Genomic DNA, 19,447 nt, shown 5'->3' on the forward strand with positions numbered 1-19,447 from the left:
CAGATGTGTATGACTTTCTTTCATCTGATGAACACAAAGATTTGAGAAAGAATATCTCAGCTCTTTAGGTCCATACAATGCAAGTGAATGGTGACCAAAACTTTGAAGCTCCAAAAAGCACATAAACGCTGCATAAAATAATCCATACGACTCCGATGGTCAAATCCATGTCTTCAGAATCATAATGATGATACCAATTTATATGTCCTTTTTTACTATAAATCTCCACTTACACTTTCACTTCCACATTCTTCTTGGAAATTCGCATTATGCGTGTATATTGCCAGCTACTGGTCGGGGCTGGTCAAAGGTGGAGATTTAAAGTAAAAAAGGACTTGAATATTGATCTGTTTATCACCCACACTTATCATATCCCTTCAGAAGACATGGATTAAACCACTGGAGATATATGGGTTACTTTTATGCTGCATTTACAGGCTTTTTGGAGCTTCAAAGATCTGAAATTTTTTCTAAAAATCTGTGTGTTCTGCAGAAGAAAGAAAGTCATACACATCTAATATGGCATGAGGGTGAGTAAATGATGACTGTTTTTAATTTGGGGTGGAAAGTACAGACTCTTAAACCTCAAAAGAGCGTTGCTCGTCGAGCATAACTCTCAGTAATACCTCAGAGATTTGATATACTCTCTGAAATAAGTTGTTTAAGTATGTGTGATATTCCTGTACTACCTATTCAGTATAGTGTTTAGGGATGTTAGTCAGTATAGACAACGTATTTAAAGGCATACATCTCTCTTTCTGTCCGTAGTCTGTCTCTGACGAGTCGTCTGGTGAAGACTCTTCTGTATAACTTCATCAGACAGGAGAAATGTCCTCCTGCTACACATGTGTTCCAGACGGAGTCAGATGGCGGAGGACTTCTGTACGGACTCGCATCAGGAGTTGCAAGTGAGCACACACACACTGGTTGTTTCTTGCAGACTTGTTCGACATCATCCTATGTCGAAGTCCAATTCCAATACTGAAGAACGCAAGTACCTAGAATGCCTAAAATTACCCGGATGTGTTTTGATCAGGCCGAATATCGAGAAAGCATTGGATGGTGGCTTGTGGGCAAAAACCCATTACTACGGAGGATGCTCCCCAAAGTCTGATGGCTGTGAGAGTCATTATACTCCGCATCAACATTTGTTATTATGTTGAGCATCATTTTTTATAAATGAATAAACACATGGAGTAAACGATGTGTCACAAGTCCTGCAAAACCTCACTGGTGTGTGATAATGCAAGTAGCTCTCTCACTGGCTACAAACGTCCTGGGATGGGCAGTTGTGCAACATAGATCGCAGCACATCTCAAAGCTAGCAATAGATGCGTTTTGCGTCCTCCTGTCCTTCTAAGCTCATTCTTCGAAGTTAGCTCGGCAAGACTTGTTCTCATAAGAATGCAAGTCCTTTATCTGTGTTCTTTGCATTGAGAAACACTCACTTACATGTCTAAATGTCCTCATGTCTAGCCGTTTTTAAAGGTAAAGTGCACCAAAAACAGCACGGATGTGGTACAGAAGCCATTTGACTCTACTAAAACACTTCTGAGATGCGTGCTGAACTGCCGCTATTCTTAAAGAGACAGTACCGCTTTAGCACTTGTTGTACAAGACAGTGTAAATAATTGCTAATAGTACTTCCATGAGATGTGGACAGGAGTGGGCGGTCGGAGAATAGCCTGAAAAATCCCAACGTGTATTTCTTTTTTTTGGGGGGTTTAATTTAATTACTGAATGCAAAATTACAAAATGTCCATATTTTCGACACCATGACTAAAATAAAATCTTATGCTTTTAGAAGAATTGGAATATGGTGCACAAGTTGCATGGGCTACTTTTGTGTAAACACATGCTGATATACTCATGCATAAGAAAGGAAGTAGTATGGGTTTGGAATGTCATGAGGGTGAGTAAATAATGACGTAATTTCCAGGTTTTAGTGAGCCATTCCTTTAAAACTCAAAGCCATATTAACCTTGGCACTCATTGCTATCTTTCTGTTGATAATTATCTTTCATTATGAGGCAGACACACAGTCAGGAGTGTGATTAAAAAATCTAGAGCTGAATGTATCATCGTGTGACACCCATAACTGAGCCGTCAAGAGATAATACTGAACTTGTAAACAGCTGTGAGTCAGCAAATGTGTGCGTGGAATCCAGACAGCATGTCTTCATTGTCTGATGGGTAAATCAGACCGGCTAAATGGAGACACAAGCCCTGTGTGTCTAACCCAGCACTTATCCTGTTTCCGTTGCTGCGGGATTAGACTCTGGAATTAGATGTGCTGGAAAGCACCAGGATAATATTAATATTAGCTCTGACTTTAAAGGGACAGTTCGGCCATATATGAAAATTCTGTTTAGTTTCCTCACCCTCATTGTTACGCACTTATTACAGGGTCAATCCCCCCGGAGCAACCTGGAGTTAAGTGTCTTACTCAAGGACACAATGGTGGTGGCTGTGGGGATCGAACCAGCAACCTTCTGATTACCAGTTATGTGCTTTATCCCACTACACCACCACCGCTCCAGATTATTAGTTGCTTGAAAAGAGAAAAACTTAAATAGTGATTACACGTCTTATAACATTAGCGTAAGTGACCAGAACGTCTCATAACACACTCATTTTGTGATTTATTTCAAGATTATTTTTTTAAAAAGAAAGAAAAACACTGCGGGTGTCCTCTCTGGGTAACACGTGTCACTGTTACAAATGACCCGGCAACAACATTCTTTGCATTTTTGGGGTTATTTTTTATAAAATCCCGCTTATAAGTACGCACACATTACTTACATAGGCTGTCATTGGAAAATAGCAGACGTGTGTCAGAGTAATGGCAGCAGGGCAACGGTTGCTAAGACAGGATTGGTCAGAAGCGCTTCTTGGGCGGGGCTTAGCGAAAGGTCAATTGACTTTAAACATTCTGTCTTCTTTTTTGTGCTCTGTGAGTGTCAAACCACCTATGACCGTGTCAACACATGACAAATGCACACACCTATGTCTGTCTTTCCCAGGAGCCCAGTGTCCGGCAGTTACACAGGGTCCCCGCGGATCCTTAAAAAGTCTTAAATACAACTTTCTGTTTTTAAGGCCTAAAAAAGTCTTAAATACAACTTTCTGTTTTTAAGGCCTAAAAAAGTCTTAAATTGTCTGGAATGTCTTGAATTTTCGAAAGGGAGGTATTAAATTTCCCAATTCACCGAGCGAGTGAAATGTCGCCATCTGGTTTTGTGTATTTTTTTAACCGCAATTTTATAAGTGACCAGCGCACCTTTAGGGGCAGCATTTGTTCTTTGCGGGTGTCATCTGCGTTCCGTAGAACTAGAAGGCTACTGGAGGAAGTGTAGTGGTTGCAGAGTGAGAGGGAGCAGGGGCGCGGGCACGAGCACGAGCAGGAGAATGCGGGAGAAAGAGTTGGTAAGCCAGTTAGCGAAACGCTTAGTGACATTATGGGCAAATGTCAGTTTAACGACAAGTGGTTGGAGGATGATAAATATAAGGGTTGGTTGAAGAAAACTGGCATGAGGGAGGCCCGATGTGATCTCTGCAAAGAAAAATATACAGTTGGGGACAATGGGTCAAACAGCCCTAGATTGTCACGCGAAAAGTGAGAAACACAAGCGCTACATTGCGGATCAGTCGGGTAGTTTACCTATTCAAATATTTACAACACCGTCACCAAGTGCTCAGACAAGTACACCTGCTACTAGTAACGTTAGGCTTATTGCGTCTACCTCCAGTGCGTCTAACTCTGCCTTCAGTGCGTTCTCTAACACAGCCACGTTAAAGGCAGAAGTGCTCTGGGTTTTACGCACAGTTAGCCGCCACCAATCTTACACGTCAAACGATGACATTCACACCGTCTTCCAGGCGATGTTCCCGGACTCCGAGTGTGCGCACGCGTTTAGTTGTGGCAGAGACAAGACGGCGTATCTTGCGCGATTTGGCATTGCTCCATATGTGAAAAAGGAGCTTGTGGCACGGATTAACCAGGGAAACTTTGTCATCATGTTTGACGAAAGCATGAACAGCGCAACAAAGAGTAAACAGTTGGACCTGCATGTCAGATACTGGGCAACTGGCCAGACTGGCACTCATCACGTTCAATCCCGTTATTTTGGGTCCCAATTCATGGGCCATTCTACAGGTGTGTAAGTCACCTGAAAGTGACGCAGAACAGGCAGAAAATTCTGCAGGCTCCAAAATGGCCACGCTGATTACAAAGTCTAACACAATGAGAAGACGGGCCAAAGAGAAGCAGGAGGAGTTGAAGGGAGTAAATGGACAAATTGAGGACAAACTCTCTGAGCTCAAAAAAATGTAACACTTCAATCTTATTTGTTATTTTTTAAATGGCACTTTATTCATTTTTTTCTTTATAATTTTTTATACTGATTTTGTTACCATTTGCAGTGTATATTTTATGTTATGTACTTTGAGGTGTACATTTTGAGGTGCAGGGGGGCGGCTAAGGATCACCCTCTACATTAGGGCTCGTCTTATACAGTTTTAATTTCTCAGATAGTGTCAGCTGCTGTTGTTCAGCTGGTACTATTTGCCGTTTATTGCTTCGTTTTTGAAATGTTTCAAGGTGCTTGCTCCAGTAACTCAGTCTTCTCCTTGCTGCTACAGTGGGAACTGCACTTCCAAAACACAAGATTCGGCTTATCTAAGCAGTTTGCATGTCTAACCTGTTGTTCACAATGTGTGTGCTAAAGTTAGTAAAAAAAAACTATTACATAAAACAGTTTTAAGTTGTCGTATTTATCTTTTTTGCCGTGGTATAGTCTTAATTTTTCCATTTAGATGTTTTGAAAAGGTCTTAAAAGTCTTTAAATTTGCACTTAAAAAATGTGCAGATACCCTGTTACAGATGACTGTTAAGGAATCCTGATAATGTTGATGTGTAAATTGTGGACTACACACACACTCGGTTTAATGTACACATGCTTGCTGTGCTGTGTTCTGTTTGGCAGATGGCTGTGCATGAATAACTCTTCCTGCTCACTCATTTACAGTCTGTCTCATGTCAACGTCTGCTTTTCCAGGAAAATGTTTAGTGTCGTTCGCTTCAGAGTCACTTCTCTGTCAAATCAGTTTTCAGAAAATGTGTCCTTTTAAAATCATGTTTCCATACTGCTGTGAAAAGGCAGAATATAGTGGAGTTATGGGTGAAATCAGCTCTCTAAAGCTTTGTCACAGAAAATCACAGGCACATCTTACCTCGAATTCATCAAATCGAATTGAAGCACCGTGTACTCAATAAAAGAAAAAACAAAATGGTCCTGTGACAGATGGGTTTGGCTCAACTATGTCTGTCTGTCTATCTATCAATCTGTCTGTCTGTCTAATCTACTGTTGGTACGTCTGCCTGTCTGTCTGTCAGTCTATCCAGCTGTCTGTCTATCTGTATGTGTCTGTCTGTATTTTTGTATCTATCACACTTTTTTGTCTCTGTCTGTCTGCCTATGTATGTACATATCTATCTATCTATCTAATCTACTGTCGGTACGTCTGTCTGTCTGTCTATCTGTCTATCCTCTATCCATCTGTCTGTCTATCCTCTATCCATCTGTCTGTCTATCCTCTATTTGTCTGTCTGTCTATCCTCTATTTGTCTGTCTGTCTATCCTCTGTCTGTCTGTCTCTGTCTATCCTCTATCTGTCCTCTATATGTCCGTCTGTCTGTCTGTCCTCTATCTGTCTGTCTGTCTATCCTCTATCTATCCTCTGTCTCTGTCTGTCTGTCTGTCTATCCTCTATCTGTCCTCTATCTGTCCGTCTGTCTGTCTAACCTCTATCTGTCCGTCTGTCTGTCTATCCTCTATCTGTCCGTCTGTCTGTCTAACCTCTATCTGTCCGTCTGTCTGTCTAACCTCTATCTGTCCGTCTGTCTGTCTATCCTCTATCTGTCCATCTGTCTGTCCGTCCGTCTGTCTGTCTGTCTATCCTCTGTCTGTCCGTCTATCCTCTGTCTGTCTATCCTCTGTCTGTCTATCCTCTATCTGTCCGTCTGTCTATCCTCTATCTCTCCATCTGTCTGTCTATCCTCTATCTCTCCATCTGTCGTCTATCCTCTGTCCGTCCGTCTGTCTGTCTGTCTGTCTATCCTCTGTCTGTCCTTCTGTCTGTCTATCCTCTGTCTGTCTATCCTCTGTCTGTCTATCCTCTGTCTGTCTCTGTCTATCCTCTATCTCTCCATCTGTCTGTCTATCCTCTATCTCTCCATCTGTCGTCTATCCTCTGTCCGTCCGTCTGTCTGTCTATCCTGTCTCTGTCTATCCTCTATCTCTCCATCTGTCCGTCTATCCTCTATCCGTCCATCTGTCCGTCCATCTGTCCGTCCGTCCGGCCGTCTGTCTATCCTCTATCCTCTATCTATCTATCCGTCTGTCTATCCTCTATCCGTCTGTCTGTCTGTCTATCTATCTATCTATCTATCTATCTATCTATCTATCTATCTATCTATCTAATCTACTCTACTGTCGGTACTTCTGTCTGTCTGTCTATCCTCTATCCAGCTGTCTGTCTATCTGTATGTGTCTGTCTGTATTTTTCTATCTATCACACTTTTTTGTGTCCTATCTATCTATCTGTCTGTCTGTCTATCTGTCTATCTATCTATCTATCTATCTATCTATCTATCTATCTATCTATCTATCTATCTGTACTTCTGTCTGTGTTGCACTACAAATTTTCATTTGACATTGTAGTTTGTAGATTTTCCATCACAGATTTAAAGTACTAAAATCATGAGTTCTGAGAAACAGATCATTCTGTTCATTTATTTTGTTATTTTAACGCTTGATATTTTTAAAGAGACATATATTGCAAGAACGTTTGTGTCAAGAGCTTGTCTCTTCTCTTGCACTGTGATCTGATGTTCCTGTGATCTTGTCAACCGATTCAATGAATTCAATTTTTCCACTGGACAATACTCGGCATCTCTCGTCTCTCTCATATTGGTTTCACTTTCTCACCTTTTCTTCACTTCTAAACCTTTACAGCCTTTTCTTTGGGAATGTTCCTCTAGAGTGGTCTGTCAATATATTGATTACAATAGGGGAAGCAACGAGTTCTTAATGTGTTTTTTTGTCATGCATCAAGACTGTAATTATTAGTGAAAGAAAGTATTATGTGAAAGCGCACCAAATGCCAATGCAATGCTCATGCATCAGTACTTGCCAACGATCTGATTTACTCTCTTTTATGGGTCGGTTTTGCTTGATGTCCTTGCTCAGCTGGAGTCGCCATGACGTCTACAGTGACCTCATTACACTTCAGTATGACCTCATTGCCTTCAAATCACTGTGATGTCATAAAGAACCTCACAGATAGATGGAATACATTACTTACTTAACAGTATCAGTGTTTTTGTTTATGGAAACAGACCCCGGCTGCAGCGTGCTACGGTCGACAGGAAGTGTGCTGTGAGGCTGGAGGGAAGTTTTCGCTACTTTTGAGGGGGATGTTTGTTAATATTCTGGCTGTAGATTAGACTGTAGCAGTCTGAATCATGGGGCCGTGCTGTCCCGCCACAAGTGATTAAACATGGAGACAGTAATCTCATTCTCTCTCTCTCCCTCTCAAGCGATTGGTTGTAAAAAAAAAAAAAATCAATTGCTGTTCATTGCTCATTTTCACCTATAAACTATTGTTTGTGATTTTTGGACAACAAATATAACCAATCTTGGTTTCAGAATGTTAACCGAAATGACCTTTCATAGTCTTTTCAGATGAAGTTAAATAGATTCAAGGTATGTTTTTGGTTTGTACGTGTTTGTGGCATAATCTGTGCAAAGTTATATTCAATCTTTCAGCGTTATAACTGTGTGAAGTTGGTAAACCCTGCAACATTCGCATGATACACACAAGGAAACCAGAAAGATAATGCATGACATGGAAAAGTAATTCCACCTAAAACAGTACAGTTTAGTTTAACTTTCACAGGTTCAAATAGAAACAAGTGCTTTAACAAAAATACACCGATCAGCCAGAACATTAAAACCACCTGCCTAATATTGTGTAGGTCCCCCATCTCAGGACAGCATTCAGACACACTATTCTTTTCAGCACAATTATACAGAGTGGTTATCTGAGTTAGACTTCTAACCAGTCTGGCCATTTTCTGTTGACCTCTCTCATCAACAAGAACTGACACTCACTGGATGTTTTTTGTTTTTGGCACCATTCAGAGTAAATTCTAGAGACTGTCGTGCGTGAAAATCCCAGAAATTCTCAAACCAGCCCGTCTGACACCAACAACAATCCATGCGATTTATCTAATCAGCCAATCATGTGGCAGCAGTGCATAAAGTCATGCAGATGCAGGTCAGGAGCTTCAGATAATGTTCACATCGACCATCAGAATGGGGAAAAAATATTTGATCTCAGTGATTTGGACCGTGGCATGATTGTTGGTGCCGACGGGCTGGTTTGAGTGTTTCTGTAACTGAATATAGGATTTGGGGAAAAAATAAAACAGATTTCAGTGGGCCCTGCTTAAAAACAAACAGCTAAAGGGGTGTGGTCAAAAGCTCATTATCATATTAGCACATTTTTTCTGTGGTATTGAAATTGGTATCTAGAACCGTGAAATTTCACTGGTATCTGTGCCGACTTTGCAGCCCTCTGATGATGAACCAGCTTATTAGTGTTGTCATGGTAACAAAATCGGCAGAGTAAAATGTGGACCGTTTCCTCCTTTTCTCTCACCACACCCCCTTTAGACAGAGGTACCTTTTGATTTGGTTCATTTTATTTTTTTATTTTTATTTTTTACATCTGTCATGTCTGTTTTGTACAGGTGTGTGTGTGTGTGTGTGTGTGTGTGTGTGTGTGTGTGTGTGTGTGTGTGTGTGTGTGTGTCTGAATGTGTGTGTGTGTGTGTGTGTGTGTGTGTGTGTGTGTGTGTGTGTGTCTGAATGTCTGTGTGTGTGTGTGTGTGTGTGTGTGTGTGTGTGTGTGTACAGGTTTGTAAACCAGAACATGACTAGTGAACGCAAAATAAAAGTAAAAAAAAAGGGTTATATCTCTTAAACATTTATTTATTTTTTTATCTGAATAAAGTGCATTATGTGTATTTTGATAGTCTTGACAAAGTCCCAAAGTTTGGTTCCCTTACTAAAGATTTTGTGGTTTTTAAAAATGATTATTTATCTCTTGGGTCAAAATGACCCGAGCGCTAAAGGAGGGTTAAAGGAATATTCTGGGTTCAATACAAGTTAAGCGCAATCGACAGCATTTGTGGCATGTAAAAAAAGCTAAAGTTCAGGTTACAGTGAGGCATCTACAATGGAAGTGAATTAATGTCTGAAGCACAAACGGTGCAGGACCAGTTGCACGCTGACGTTTAATACTTATGCTTTGGGTATGAGCCTTCGCAAACACCACCAATCACGATTGACTGATCGACTTATTGAACTGAATTACTGCACGCCGTTAGAAACATTTGGAAATCATTTGCTCTTAATGCAGGTTCAAATTGTCTGTGCTTGACGTGGCCTTTTGCTTTGTCACGGTTACTTAAAGTCTCCTCATGTTGATGCATGTGACTTCATATTTGTCTATCTGTGTGTGTGTGTGTGTGTGTGTGTGTGTGTGTGTGTGTGTGTGTGTGTTGTGTGTGTGTGTGTGTGTGTGTGTGTGTGAGATATTCAGGTGGATTATGGAGTGTGTTCACATTGGGTGGAGTTGGCAGCAGACCAGTGGCAGAGCAAGAGCAGAATCCTCTCCCGCTGTCCAGTCAGAGTCTGTTATTACTGTTGGTTCTGGCCAATCTGACAGACGGACTGGACTGTCCAAACCCGTACCGCCAGGCGGTTACCAGCTTCAAAAACACACAAGGTAAACCGGATCACCACACACCCCTGCGTTGCTCGCGCCATGTATGATTTGTAATATAATACAGTTCTTTGGATGATGAGTGCATAACATTTAAATTCTAGTATTTATTAGCTCTCTATTTCTATTTTTTTTTCTTTTGTAGAAATTATATGAATTATTAAGTGTTTCTTCAACTTGTCTTCTAAAGGCCCGGGTCGGCTTTGATTTTGTATGTTCCAGATCGGCTCGCATCCGCTCGACCGAGTTGCTTCTTTTTTTTTTTAAGTAATATGAACGCGTTTGACACATGCCCACTACAACTGCTTTGTGACACTCTTTTAGTACAGTGAATGGCAGGCACACGTGCAGACGATGCGCACAGACGAGGACCGCGTTCGCCTGTCTAGGAAATCTGGGCCGTGCGCGGTCAGTCCGCACAGACTGTGCTGATGATGAAATTTGTGTCGCTCATACTGTGCACGGAGCGATTCACAATGCGGACACTCGAAGTATACTCTGGCCTTAACAATGTCCAACAGTGTATGTAAATGCTTCACAGGAGATTTTTCTTTTCCCAATTTGGAATGTCCAATTCCCAATGTGCTCCAAGTCCTCGTGGCGGCGTAGAGGACAAATCTCAGTTGCCTCCGCGTCTGAGACCGTCAATCCGCGCATCTTATCACGTGACATGTTGAGCGCGTTACCGCGGAGACGCAGCGCGTGTGGAGGCTTCACGCTATTCTCCGCGGCATCCACGCATGTGACTCTACCCTCCCTAGCAACCTGACCAATTTGGTTGCTTAGGAGACCTGGCTGGAGTCACTCAGCACACCCTGGATTCAAACTCGCGACTCCAGTTGTGTTAATCAGCGTCTTTACTCGCTGAGATACCCAGACCCCAATTTTATCGTTTTCTCAAATAAAACGGCGGACTCATTTGTCTTGCTAAGGCTCATTTCTTAGCTAGCATTTAGCTTGACATTTATTTTTTTAAAAATGGAAAAATGATTGTCACACCAAAAATATTGAAATGGTTTGTTTCTTTTACTCTCTGTTTAGATGATCACAGTTTTGAACATGTAATCATTTGAATATTTAAAATGGAGTTAATGCATTAGATTTCATGAACAAACAACTCTAATAGAATAGAAATGGTATAGGCCTGAATTAAAGTCTGGTAAATGTGATGTATATTGCAATATCTGAAGTCACAAATATAGGAAGCAAATGCCATAATATTTGTGAAAAGTTTGCCTTGTTGTATAATCCTTTTAGAAATCTGGTTAAGTGACTATCTATGAAAGTAGTAATTTTATTTTGTTATGTGTGTGTCAGATTCGTCATCTATTCCGTCTCCTCAGCCGCACACGCTTTCAGATCAACTTTAACAGTCTGTACACGGCGCTGTGTGAACAGCAGAAATCAGATCAGGTGACGTTAATGCTGTACACACTCCTGCACCAGAACACCAACATGAGGACATACATACTGTCCCGGACAGACACTGAGAACCTGGTGAGTACACACACACACACACACACACACACACACACACACACACACACACAGCACCTCTGAATGTGTCGTAGTCCTTGGGGAATGTTGCAACACACTCCTGGATTTTTTTATTTATTTGTTGAAGTTCAAATAGACCTTTTTCAGAGTAGTTCCATATTTGATATTTGACGGGAATACAAACAAGACTTAAATATGGTGCTACTTTCACTAAGGTTGAATACTTATGTTTTAAATTCATTTTCATTTTCCCCATGAAATTGACTGGGTCTCTCTCTCTGTCTCATGTCTGTATCTCTCTCTGTCTGTCTGTCTCTCTCTCTGTCTGTCTCTCTCTGTCTCTCTCTGTCTGTCTGTCTCTCTCTGTCTGTCTCCTGTCTGTCTCTCTTTGTCTCTCTCTTTCTGTCTGTCTGTCTGTCTCTCTTTGTCTGTCTCTCTCTCTGTCTGTCTGTCTCTCGCTCTCTCTCTCTCTCTGTCTGTCTGTCTCTCTCTCTGTCTGTCTGTCTCTGTCTGTCTGTCTCTTTCTGTCTGTCTCTCTGTCTGTCTCTCTGTCTCTCTCACTTTAAATCAATTCAAAGGGGCTTTATTGGCATGAATGTAAACAATACAGTATTGCCAAAGCAGAGGCTGTATAAAGACAGAACTACATCTATAATTAAATTTAGTTGAACAATTTAACAAATATAAATAATAAAAATAAATACAAAAACAAGATCAGAACTGGTGAAGACCACCGTGTTAAAATAGCTGAAGAGAACTGAATATGCACACATAAATTGAGGGTCACTGCGGTCTGTCTGTCTCTCTCTCTCTCTCTCACTGTCTGTGTCTGTCTCTCTCTCTCTCTCTCTCTCTCTCTCTCTCTCTCTCACTGTCTGTCTGTCTCTCTCTCTCCAGGTTTTGCCAATTCTGGAGATCTTGTATCATGTAGAGGAGAGGAACTCACATCATGTGTACATGGCCCTCATCATCCTCCTCATCCTCACAGAAGACGACTCATTCAACCGCTCCATACATGAAGTGGTGAGGTCACACATGTACAGTACATACTAACACGTGCTGATCAATGATTCGCTCCTGTCCATGTTTCACATTTGACCCTCATTTGGATAAGTGTTTACATTTACTTTCACGTTACATGTATTAGTTTGTAACTCAATTCTTCAGCAATAATGAAATGTACATATAGTGCACCCCAAAATGAAACGTGCCATTATTGACGTTATTTTTCCTGTGGAACACAAAAGGAAAGGTTTATGGTGAACAGGGGCTTTCAAGCTCCATAAAGGACAAAACAACACCATCAAATGATCATTAAAGTAGTCCATATGACTCATCCGCTGTGAGGAACAGACCAGAATCTGACCTCTTGACCCATCATTAACAAAATCATTAACAGCAAATGCCATTGATTCTTCTGTCACGTTGTAACGTTGGTGCACTCACTCTTGAATTTACACGATCAAGCAATAAATATAATCGTGCACAGGACAAGAGTGGATCATTTGCCCTGAACTGTAGCTTGAAGGGCCTCTGAGTAAAACAAGCATGATCAAACCATTAAATCTTTACTGAAAGATTCATCTGAAAGCCTGTAGTGAATGTGTGAGGGTGATATTGTGGTATTGAGCTTTAGGTCACAGCTGTATGACTGCACTCACAGTTGCAAATGAGAATAATCCAGACAGGAAATGAGTTTGTGTGTGTGTGTGTGTGTGTTCACCTGGAACAGTGTGTGGTTTAACTGATGCAGGATACATTGTAAATATAGCTGCTTTGCAAATGAGGTTATGTTTATATTTGTGTATATACATGACGCATACTGTAAGCTGTGAACATGCATGACCACATATGTGACTTGTTTTTGTTTTTGACGGTTTCTCTGCATGAATGCATCAGCTGTTTGTTACTCACACACACACACAAACAGACACTGATGATAGTGTAGTGCATGTATTAAAAGTTTGTTTGGAGATTGTGGTTTGCAAATCATTTCAATGGCACGTACAGTATTGTGTTACATAACACACAAACTGGACAGTGCACACAATATGCCCTTTTCTACCATCGGGCCAAATGGTTCTGAGCACGGTTAGTAATGTTTCCAGTAGCATTTCCACTTGAGCACGGTTCGGCACGGTTTGATTACAATGAGCTCGGATCGGTACAGGATGGCACTGTTCTGCAATGAGAACCTTTTGAAAAGCATGTTGAAAAAGCATCTAATGTCAGAGACATTCAGAAATGTCCAAGTAACACACGTCCAAGTTTATTAGGGGTGCATATGATGCATCGTGAAATCTGAAATTTGGTCATGATTTTCAAAAATATGCATTTAGGAGTCAGGAGGTTTGGCTTATGTATGGTGATTTATGTATAATCAGAAAAATAGCATTTGTTTGACAAGCATTATAGATCTGATATGAATAAAATATACCATAATGCAACATATTGACTTGATGCAAACACAGATGGTATTTAAACTGTGGAATCAGCACGATTGATTTGCATATCGTAACGTTAACATTTATTGCACCAATGATTACACGTGAAATATGCAGACAGAAGGCCCATGTTTAAATCAAGCAGAGTCATCGAATTAAGAACGCATTTTTAACAGGTGAGGCTCAGCTGCACGTTGAGGAGAATGTTTTATCTTTCGCAGCTGCCACGTGTCATCGACCAGTCATTGGTAACTTTAATCAACCTGCATTTTCCTTTTAACTGGTTAGTCCCATTCAGAACAGTCTGAAATGGCTCCCTATTCCCTATATAGTGCATTATATAAAGCCGGCAGCCATATCACCCTGCAGCTCTTGCCTGGTTGCCCACTAAAGCTAAGCAGGGTTGAGCCTGGCCAGTACCTGGATGGGACACCTCCTGGGGAAAACCAAGGTTGCTGCTGGAAGTGGTGCCAGCAGGGGGTGCTCACCCTACGGTCTGTGTGGGTCCTAATGCCCCAGTATAGTGATAGGGACACTATATTGTAAAAAAGGCACCGTCCTTCGGATGAGATGTTAAACAGAGGTCCTGACTCTCTGTGGTCATTAAAAATCTCAGGACACTCCTCATAAAGAGTAGGGGTGTAACCCCGGTGTCCTGGCCAAATTCCCCCCATTGGCCCCTATCTATCATGGCCTTGTATTAATCCCTGAATTGGCTACATCACTCTACTCTCTCCTCCCCACCAATAGCTGGTGTGTGGTGTGTGGTGTGTGGTGGGCGTTCTGGCGCACTATGGCTGCCGTCGCATCATTATCCCTATGCTATGTTAAGCACTTTGAGTGCCTAGCAAACGCTAAATAAATGTAAGGAATTATTATTATTATTATTATAATTATTATGTGTGCGTGAACGAACGATTGATTTCGCTCATTCGCATTTATTGAGGCTGTTTTCTGTTTGTGTTTAAATTTGTATCTGGAGAAGTAACACATTTTATAGAGATATAAAGCAATATAAATAAAATAAGATATCGTAATCGGAGAAGAAAGCAGCGTCAATTAACTTACTATAGTCAAATGGATATAAACAGTCATGAATAATGACACAGTAAGATGAACTTGGCTGCATCAGTGCATCCATTTACACACTTATCCAATGTTTCGCATGGAGTGAACTCGGCAGCATGAACTTCATTTTGAAGTGCGTTTTATTCCCCTTGAATCTTGCGTGCTCGACGTCTGCTGTAGAAGGTTCTTGTAGTCTGAGATCACGTTGGATATTAATATAGCGATGAAAATGTATTCTTAAATTCTGTAATCGATGCATTGCTAAGCCTTGAATAGGAACTTTAAAATATGAAGAGGAAACATTTGAATATTTTCTGTTGCACTTTAAGTTCTTCTTTTCAGCGCAATCATTGAATTAACTTGTAACCACATTATATCGCCATCTGCAAGTGGGGTGGCTTCTGGTCATGTGATGAAAGCTTGTTGACCATAAAATGTATTATTAATTGTTGTTAATTTAAATGTAGTTATTTTTCTCACCACCGTTAGCTTCATTTAGATTTATATTGCCATTTACATTGCAGTAGCTATTTTATTCCATTTAAAATTTCCCATTTTCATGGAAAATCTGAATGATTTTTTTTATTTATTTTTTTTTAGACCCGGAAAGGTACTGGAAAGTAATAAAACCTTAAAGGTCGTGGAAATTTCTAATTTTGCTCAGCTCTTAAATATTAAATCACCTGGATATTGCTCTAGTGATGAGCTTGTGAATAGTTAAAGTTTTTAAAAGACATACTGATTTATTTTTTCTCCCAATGTGTAATGCCCAATTCCCAATGCGCTGTAAGTCCTCGCGGTGGTGTAGTGACTCGCCTCAATCCGGGTGGCGAAGGACGAATCCCAGTTGCCTCCGCGTCTGAGACCGTCAATCCGCGCATCTTATCACGTGACTTGTTCAGCGTGTTACCACGGAGACGTCGCGCTAGTGGAGGCTTCGTGCTATTCTCCGCGGCATCCACACACAACTCGCCACATGCCCCACCGAGAGCAAGAACCACATTATAGCGACCAGAGGAGGTTATCCCGTGTGACTCTAACCTCCCTAGCAACCGGGCCAATTTTTGTTGCTTAGGAGACCTGGCTGGAGTCACTCAGCATGTCCTGGGATTCGAACTAGCGAACTCGTGGTAGCCAGCGTCTTGACTCTCTGAGTGACCCAGGCCCCGTACAGTTCTTTTTGATTTAAGTAATTCAAGTTTAGTGTTCAGAAACGCAATGTAAATTCATTGATCAAAAAGTGTGGAAGTGAGTTTTTGCATCGTACAGTTTGAAATGTTGTAACAAAACAATTTGCCTTCTTTTGCCTTCAATGTACCCATCATTTCTTATAATCTGTCTGTCACTCTTGATCTCTTTTAGATGCTGAAGAACATCTCATGGTACACCGAACGTGTTCTAACAGAGATTTCTCTGGGCAGTCTGTTGATCCTGGTTGTGATTCGAACCATCCAGTTTAACATGACGAGGACCAGGGTGAGACTACAATCAAATGCATTCGATCACAAAGCACTTAAAACATTGTGGCGATGTGGGTGAGGCCGAGCGACTTCTGCGGAGGGCGAGGCCGGGAGAGGAAGAGTGATAAGGATTGACACCTGTTGGAAATCCTTACCGCTCTTCCTCTCCCGGCCTCGCTCTCCACAGTCATCGCTCAGCCACGCCCATTTCACGACAAACATAAACTCAGTTTTTGTAATAGAGTTAGAAGTAAAACTTCTTCCATGTAGATCCAAACCTTTGGCTGCTGCTTGCCCATGCACAGTTCATTAAGTAAGACAACAACAACAAGGCTTGTTTTATAGACTTGAGACTTGATTTCACCTTCTTTAGGATAAATACCTCCACACAAACTGCCTGGCGGCCCTTGCCAACATGTCATCCCAGTTTCGCAACCTACATCAGTATGCTGCTCAGCGAATTATCAGGTAAGCGTGCGAGTGAATGTGTGTATTAGATGCTTCAGCTGTTATGTAGTCAGGCGGCGGGCCAGCATCACAGATGGGCTGATTTGCATCGGTCCAGAAACTAGATCTATTTGAGACCAGAAAGGTGAAAAACTGTTATAGAACAAACACACACACACACACACACACACACACACACACACACATACATACACAGTGACGGTTTCTAACAGTTTGATTTAGCCAAAGTTGAAAACAAACAGATCACGTTTCATTGCATGATAGTCCTGATACGCGTACTGAATTAAATGTTTGTTGACTTTGGTAGAACAACACTGCGATCACCTGAAATGCACTTGAAAGTGAGAAATGCAACAAAGTGTAGAGTGTTTTCAAAGCAGATAACAATCAACAAGCTGATTGGTTGGAATTTGCTTCCTGAATAATATCACATTTAATTTGATATAACACAAAAACATCAGGTTTCACGTTTTCAACATGCCGACTGGCACAATCAGTGAGTTTAGTTCAGTGAGATTATTTTGAGTCGTAATTTTATTGGCCTGTCATTATTAAATGCATGTTACCATGTTTATGTTTTGGTTGACACTGCCTGGGTTTGCCATGACTTCATCTGGAACACATCGGGGTAGCTATTCATAAACGCTACCCTGATGGGGATTAGCATGCATGCAATAACAATTGCATAAACATACTGGAAACCTGTTGGTGTTTACTTATGCATTAGGGATGGGAATTATAATTTGGAAGCACTTCCAGTCTAAGTGAATGGCACCAGTTCATAAACATAATATGCACATTCAAATTCAAAAGTATAGCCACAAGACCAAAACACGTGTATGTGTGAAAATGAACCATGATGTTTCTTTTTTTTTATTACATTATCATTATGCCACAAATGCTGTTGATTGAACTGAACTTGTATTGAATAGAGAACATTCCTTTAACCATTCAGTTCCATAATGACTCCATAAACAAATGTTTTAGTAGTATTAAGACCAACATTTTAGATCAATTCAAAGCTATGATGCATTCGATCGAAACTGATTTCTGAGTCTTATTAACCGATTTAGCAGGAAACCGATGAAGTGCGTACTCCAGGTAGGGAAGGAGGTATTGCCCCATGTGAAGGAGTTCAATACCTCGGGGTCTTGTTCACGAGTGAGGAGACAATGGAGCGGGAGGTTGGCCGGAGAATCGGGACAGCGGGGGCGGTATTGCACTCGCTCTATCGCACCGTTGTAACGAAAAGAGAGCTGAGTCGGAAGGCAAAGCTCTCGATCTACCGGTCAATTTTTGTTCCTACCCTCACCTATGGTCATGAAGGCTGGGTCATGACCGAAAGAACTAGATCGCGAGTACAAGCGGCCGAAATGGGCTTCCTCAGAAGGGTGGCGGGCTTCTCCCTTAGAGATAGGGTGAGGAGCTCAGTCATCCGTGAGGAGCTCGGAGTAGAGCCGCTGCTCCTTTCCGTCGAAAGGAGTCAGTTGAGGTGGTTTGGGCATCTGGTAAGGATGCCCCCTGGCCGCCTCCCTAGGGAGGTGTTTCAGGCACGTCCAGCTGGGAGGAGGCCTCGGGAAAGTGGACTAGGTGGAGAGATTACATCTCCACACTGGCCTGGGAACGCCTCGGGGTCCCCCAGTCAGAGCTGGTTAATGTGGCTCAGGATAGGGAAGTTTGGGGCCCCCTACTGGAGCAGCTGCCCCCGCGACCCAACTTCGGATAAGCTGTTGAAGATGGATGGATGGATTAACCGATTTATTAAAAAGAACCAAATTCATGAATTATGTGGCAGTGCTATATGTTTGGTGTTACGTACAACTACAGATATCAACACAATAGAACGATTGTTTTCACAGCATCCAGGCTTTATATTTACATTCAATACGGATCACAAATTTACAACTGAACTACAACTAAATAACTAGAGCCATTAAAAGACAGCAGAACAAAAATGAGTGGCCATGAAGTGATGATGTAATCTCGTAATTACGGTTATTCTGACATGACATGAACGTACCATAAGGCCACGCCCACACTAATCTGAGTTAGTTTGAAGATGCATTAATTTAGCTACCTTTACGGCTCTCATTTGAAGTAGTACAGCGTTTCCCTCCACCAAAAACTGAACGTTTCAAAAACACTATCCATCACCACATACGATGGAATACGATGACGGTAGGAAACTGAAAACTACGTTTTCTAACAAAAATGGATTTGTGTGGATGCGGCCTAAGCTTGACTATACCAAGTGAAAAATGTCCTCTCCCCTGGTCTTACTACATTCTCCCTTCAGTTTGCCTCATTAGGAAATGCAATAGTTTGCCAAAAGTAAAATGTAGCACTAAAACTGCATAACCGTGCGCTCCTTCTGTAATGTCAGCTGTATTTTCTCCAGCAATGTCAGCATTTAATTTTATTTGTTCCCTTCAACATTTTATTTCCTTTTTTCATTTGACTTTTTTTTCCTCGTTCTTGGCGTAGAACAGAGAGTATTGGCAGGCGATGTGCATGTGCTGTTGGCCTAGTCGTTATTTGAGGGCGAATGTAATGCTCACCAGCGGTAGCAACACAAACCATTTACATAAACACCCATAGCAACTGTAATGAGTGGGGAGCATTGTGACCCAGCACACTAATTGCACATTATAGGGGTAT

General features: G+C 41.5%; 1 protein-coding gene across 1 annotated transcript in view; it reads left to right on the forward strand.

Moving 5' to 3' along the window:
• Window positions 1–19,447, forward strand: part of LOC127629028 (dymeclin-like) — a 76,982-nt gene that overhangs the window by 14,947 nt on the left and 42,588 nt on the right. The window contains 7 exon segments of the mRNA XM_052106039.1: window positions 769–908; window positions 9,670–9,855; window positions 11,170–11,204; window positions 11,206–11,349; window positions 12,247–12,372; window positions 16,224–16,337; window positions 16,695–16,789. Coding sequence (XP_051961999.1) covers window positions 769–908; window positions 9,670–9,855; window positions 11,170–11,204; window positions 11,206–11,349; window positions 12,247–12,372; window positions 16,224–16,337; window positions 16,695–16,789 — 840 coding nt within the window.

This window comes from Xyrauchen texanus, chromosome 35 (assembly GCF_025860055.1).
Source record: "Xyrauchen texanus isolate HMW12.3.18 chromosome 35, RBS_HiC_50CHRs, whole genome shotgun sequence".
In the NCBI taxonomy this organism is placed as follows: Eukaryota; Metazoa; Chordata; class Actinopteri; order Cypriniformes; family Catostomidae; genus Xyrauchen; species Xyrauchen texanus.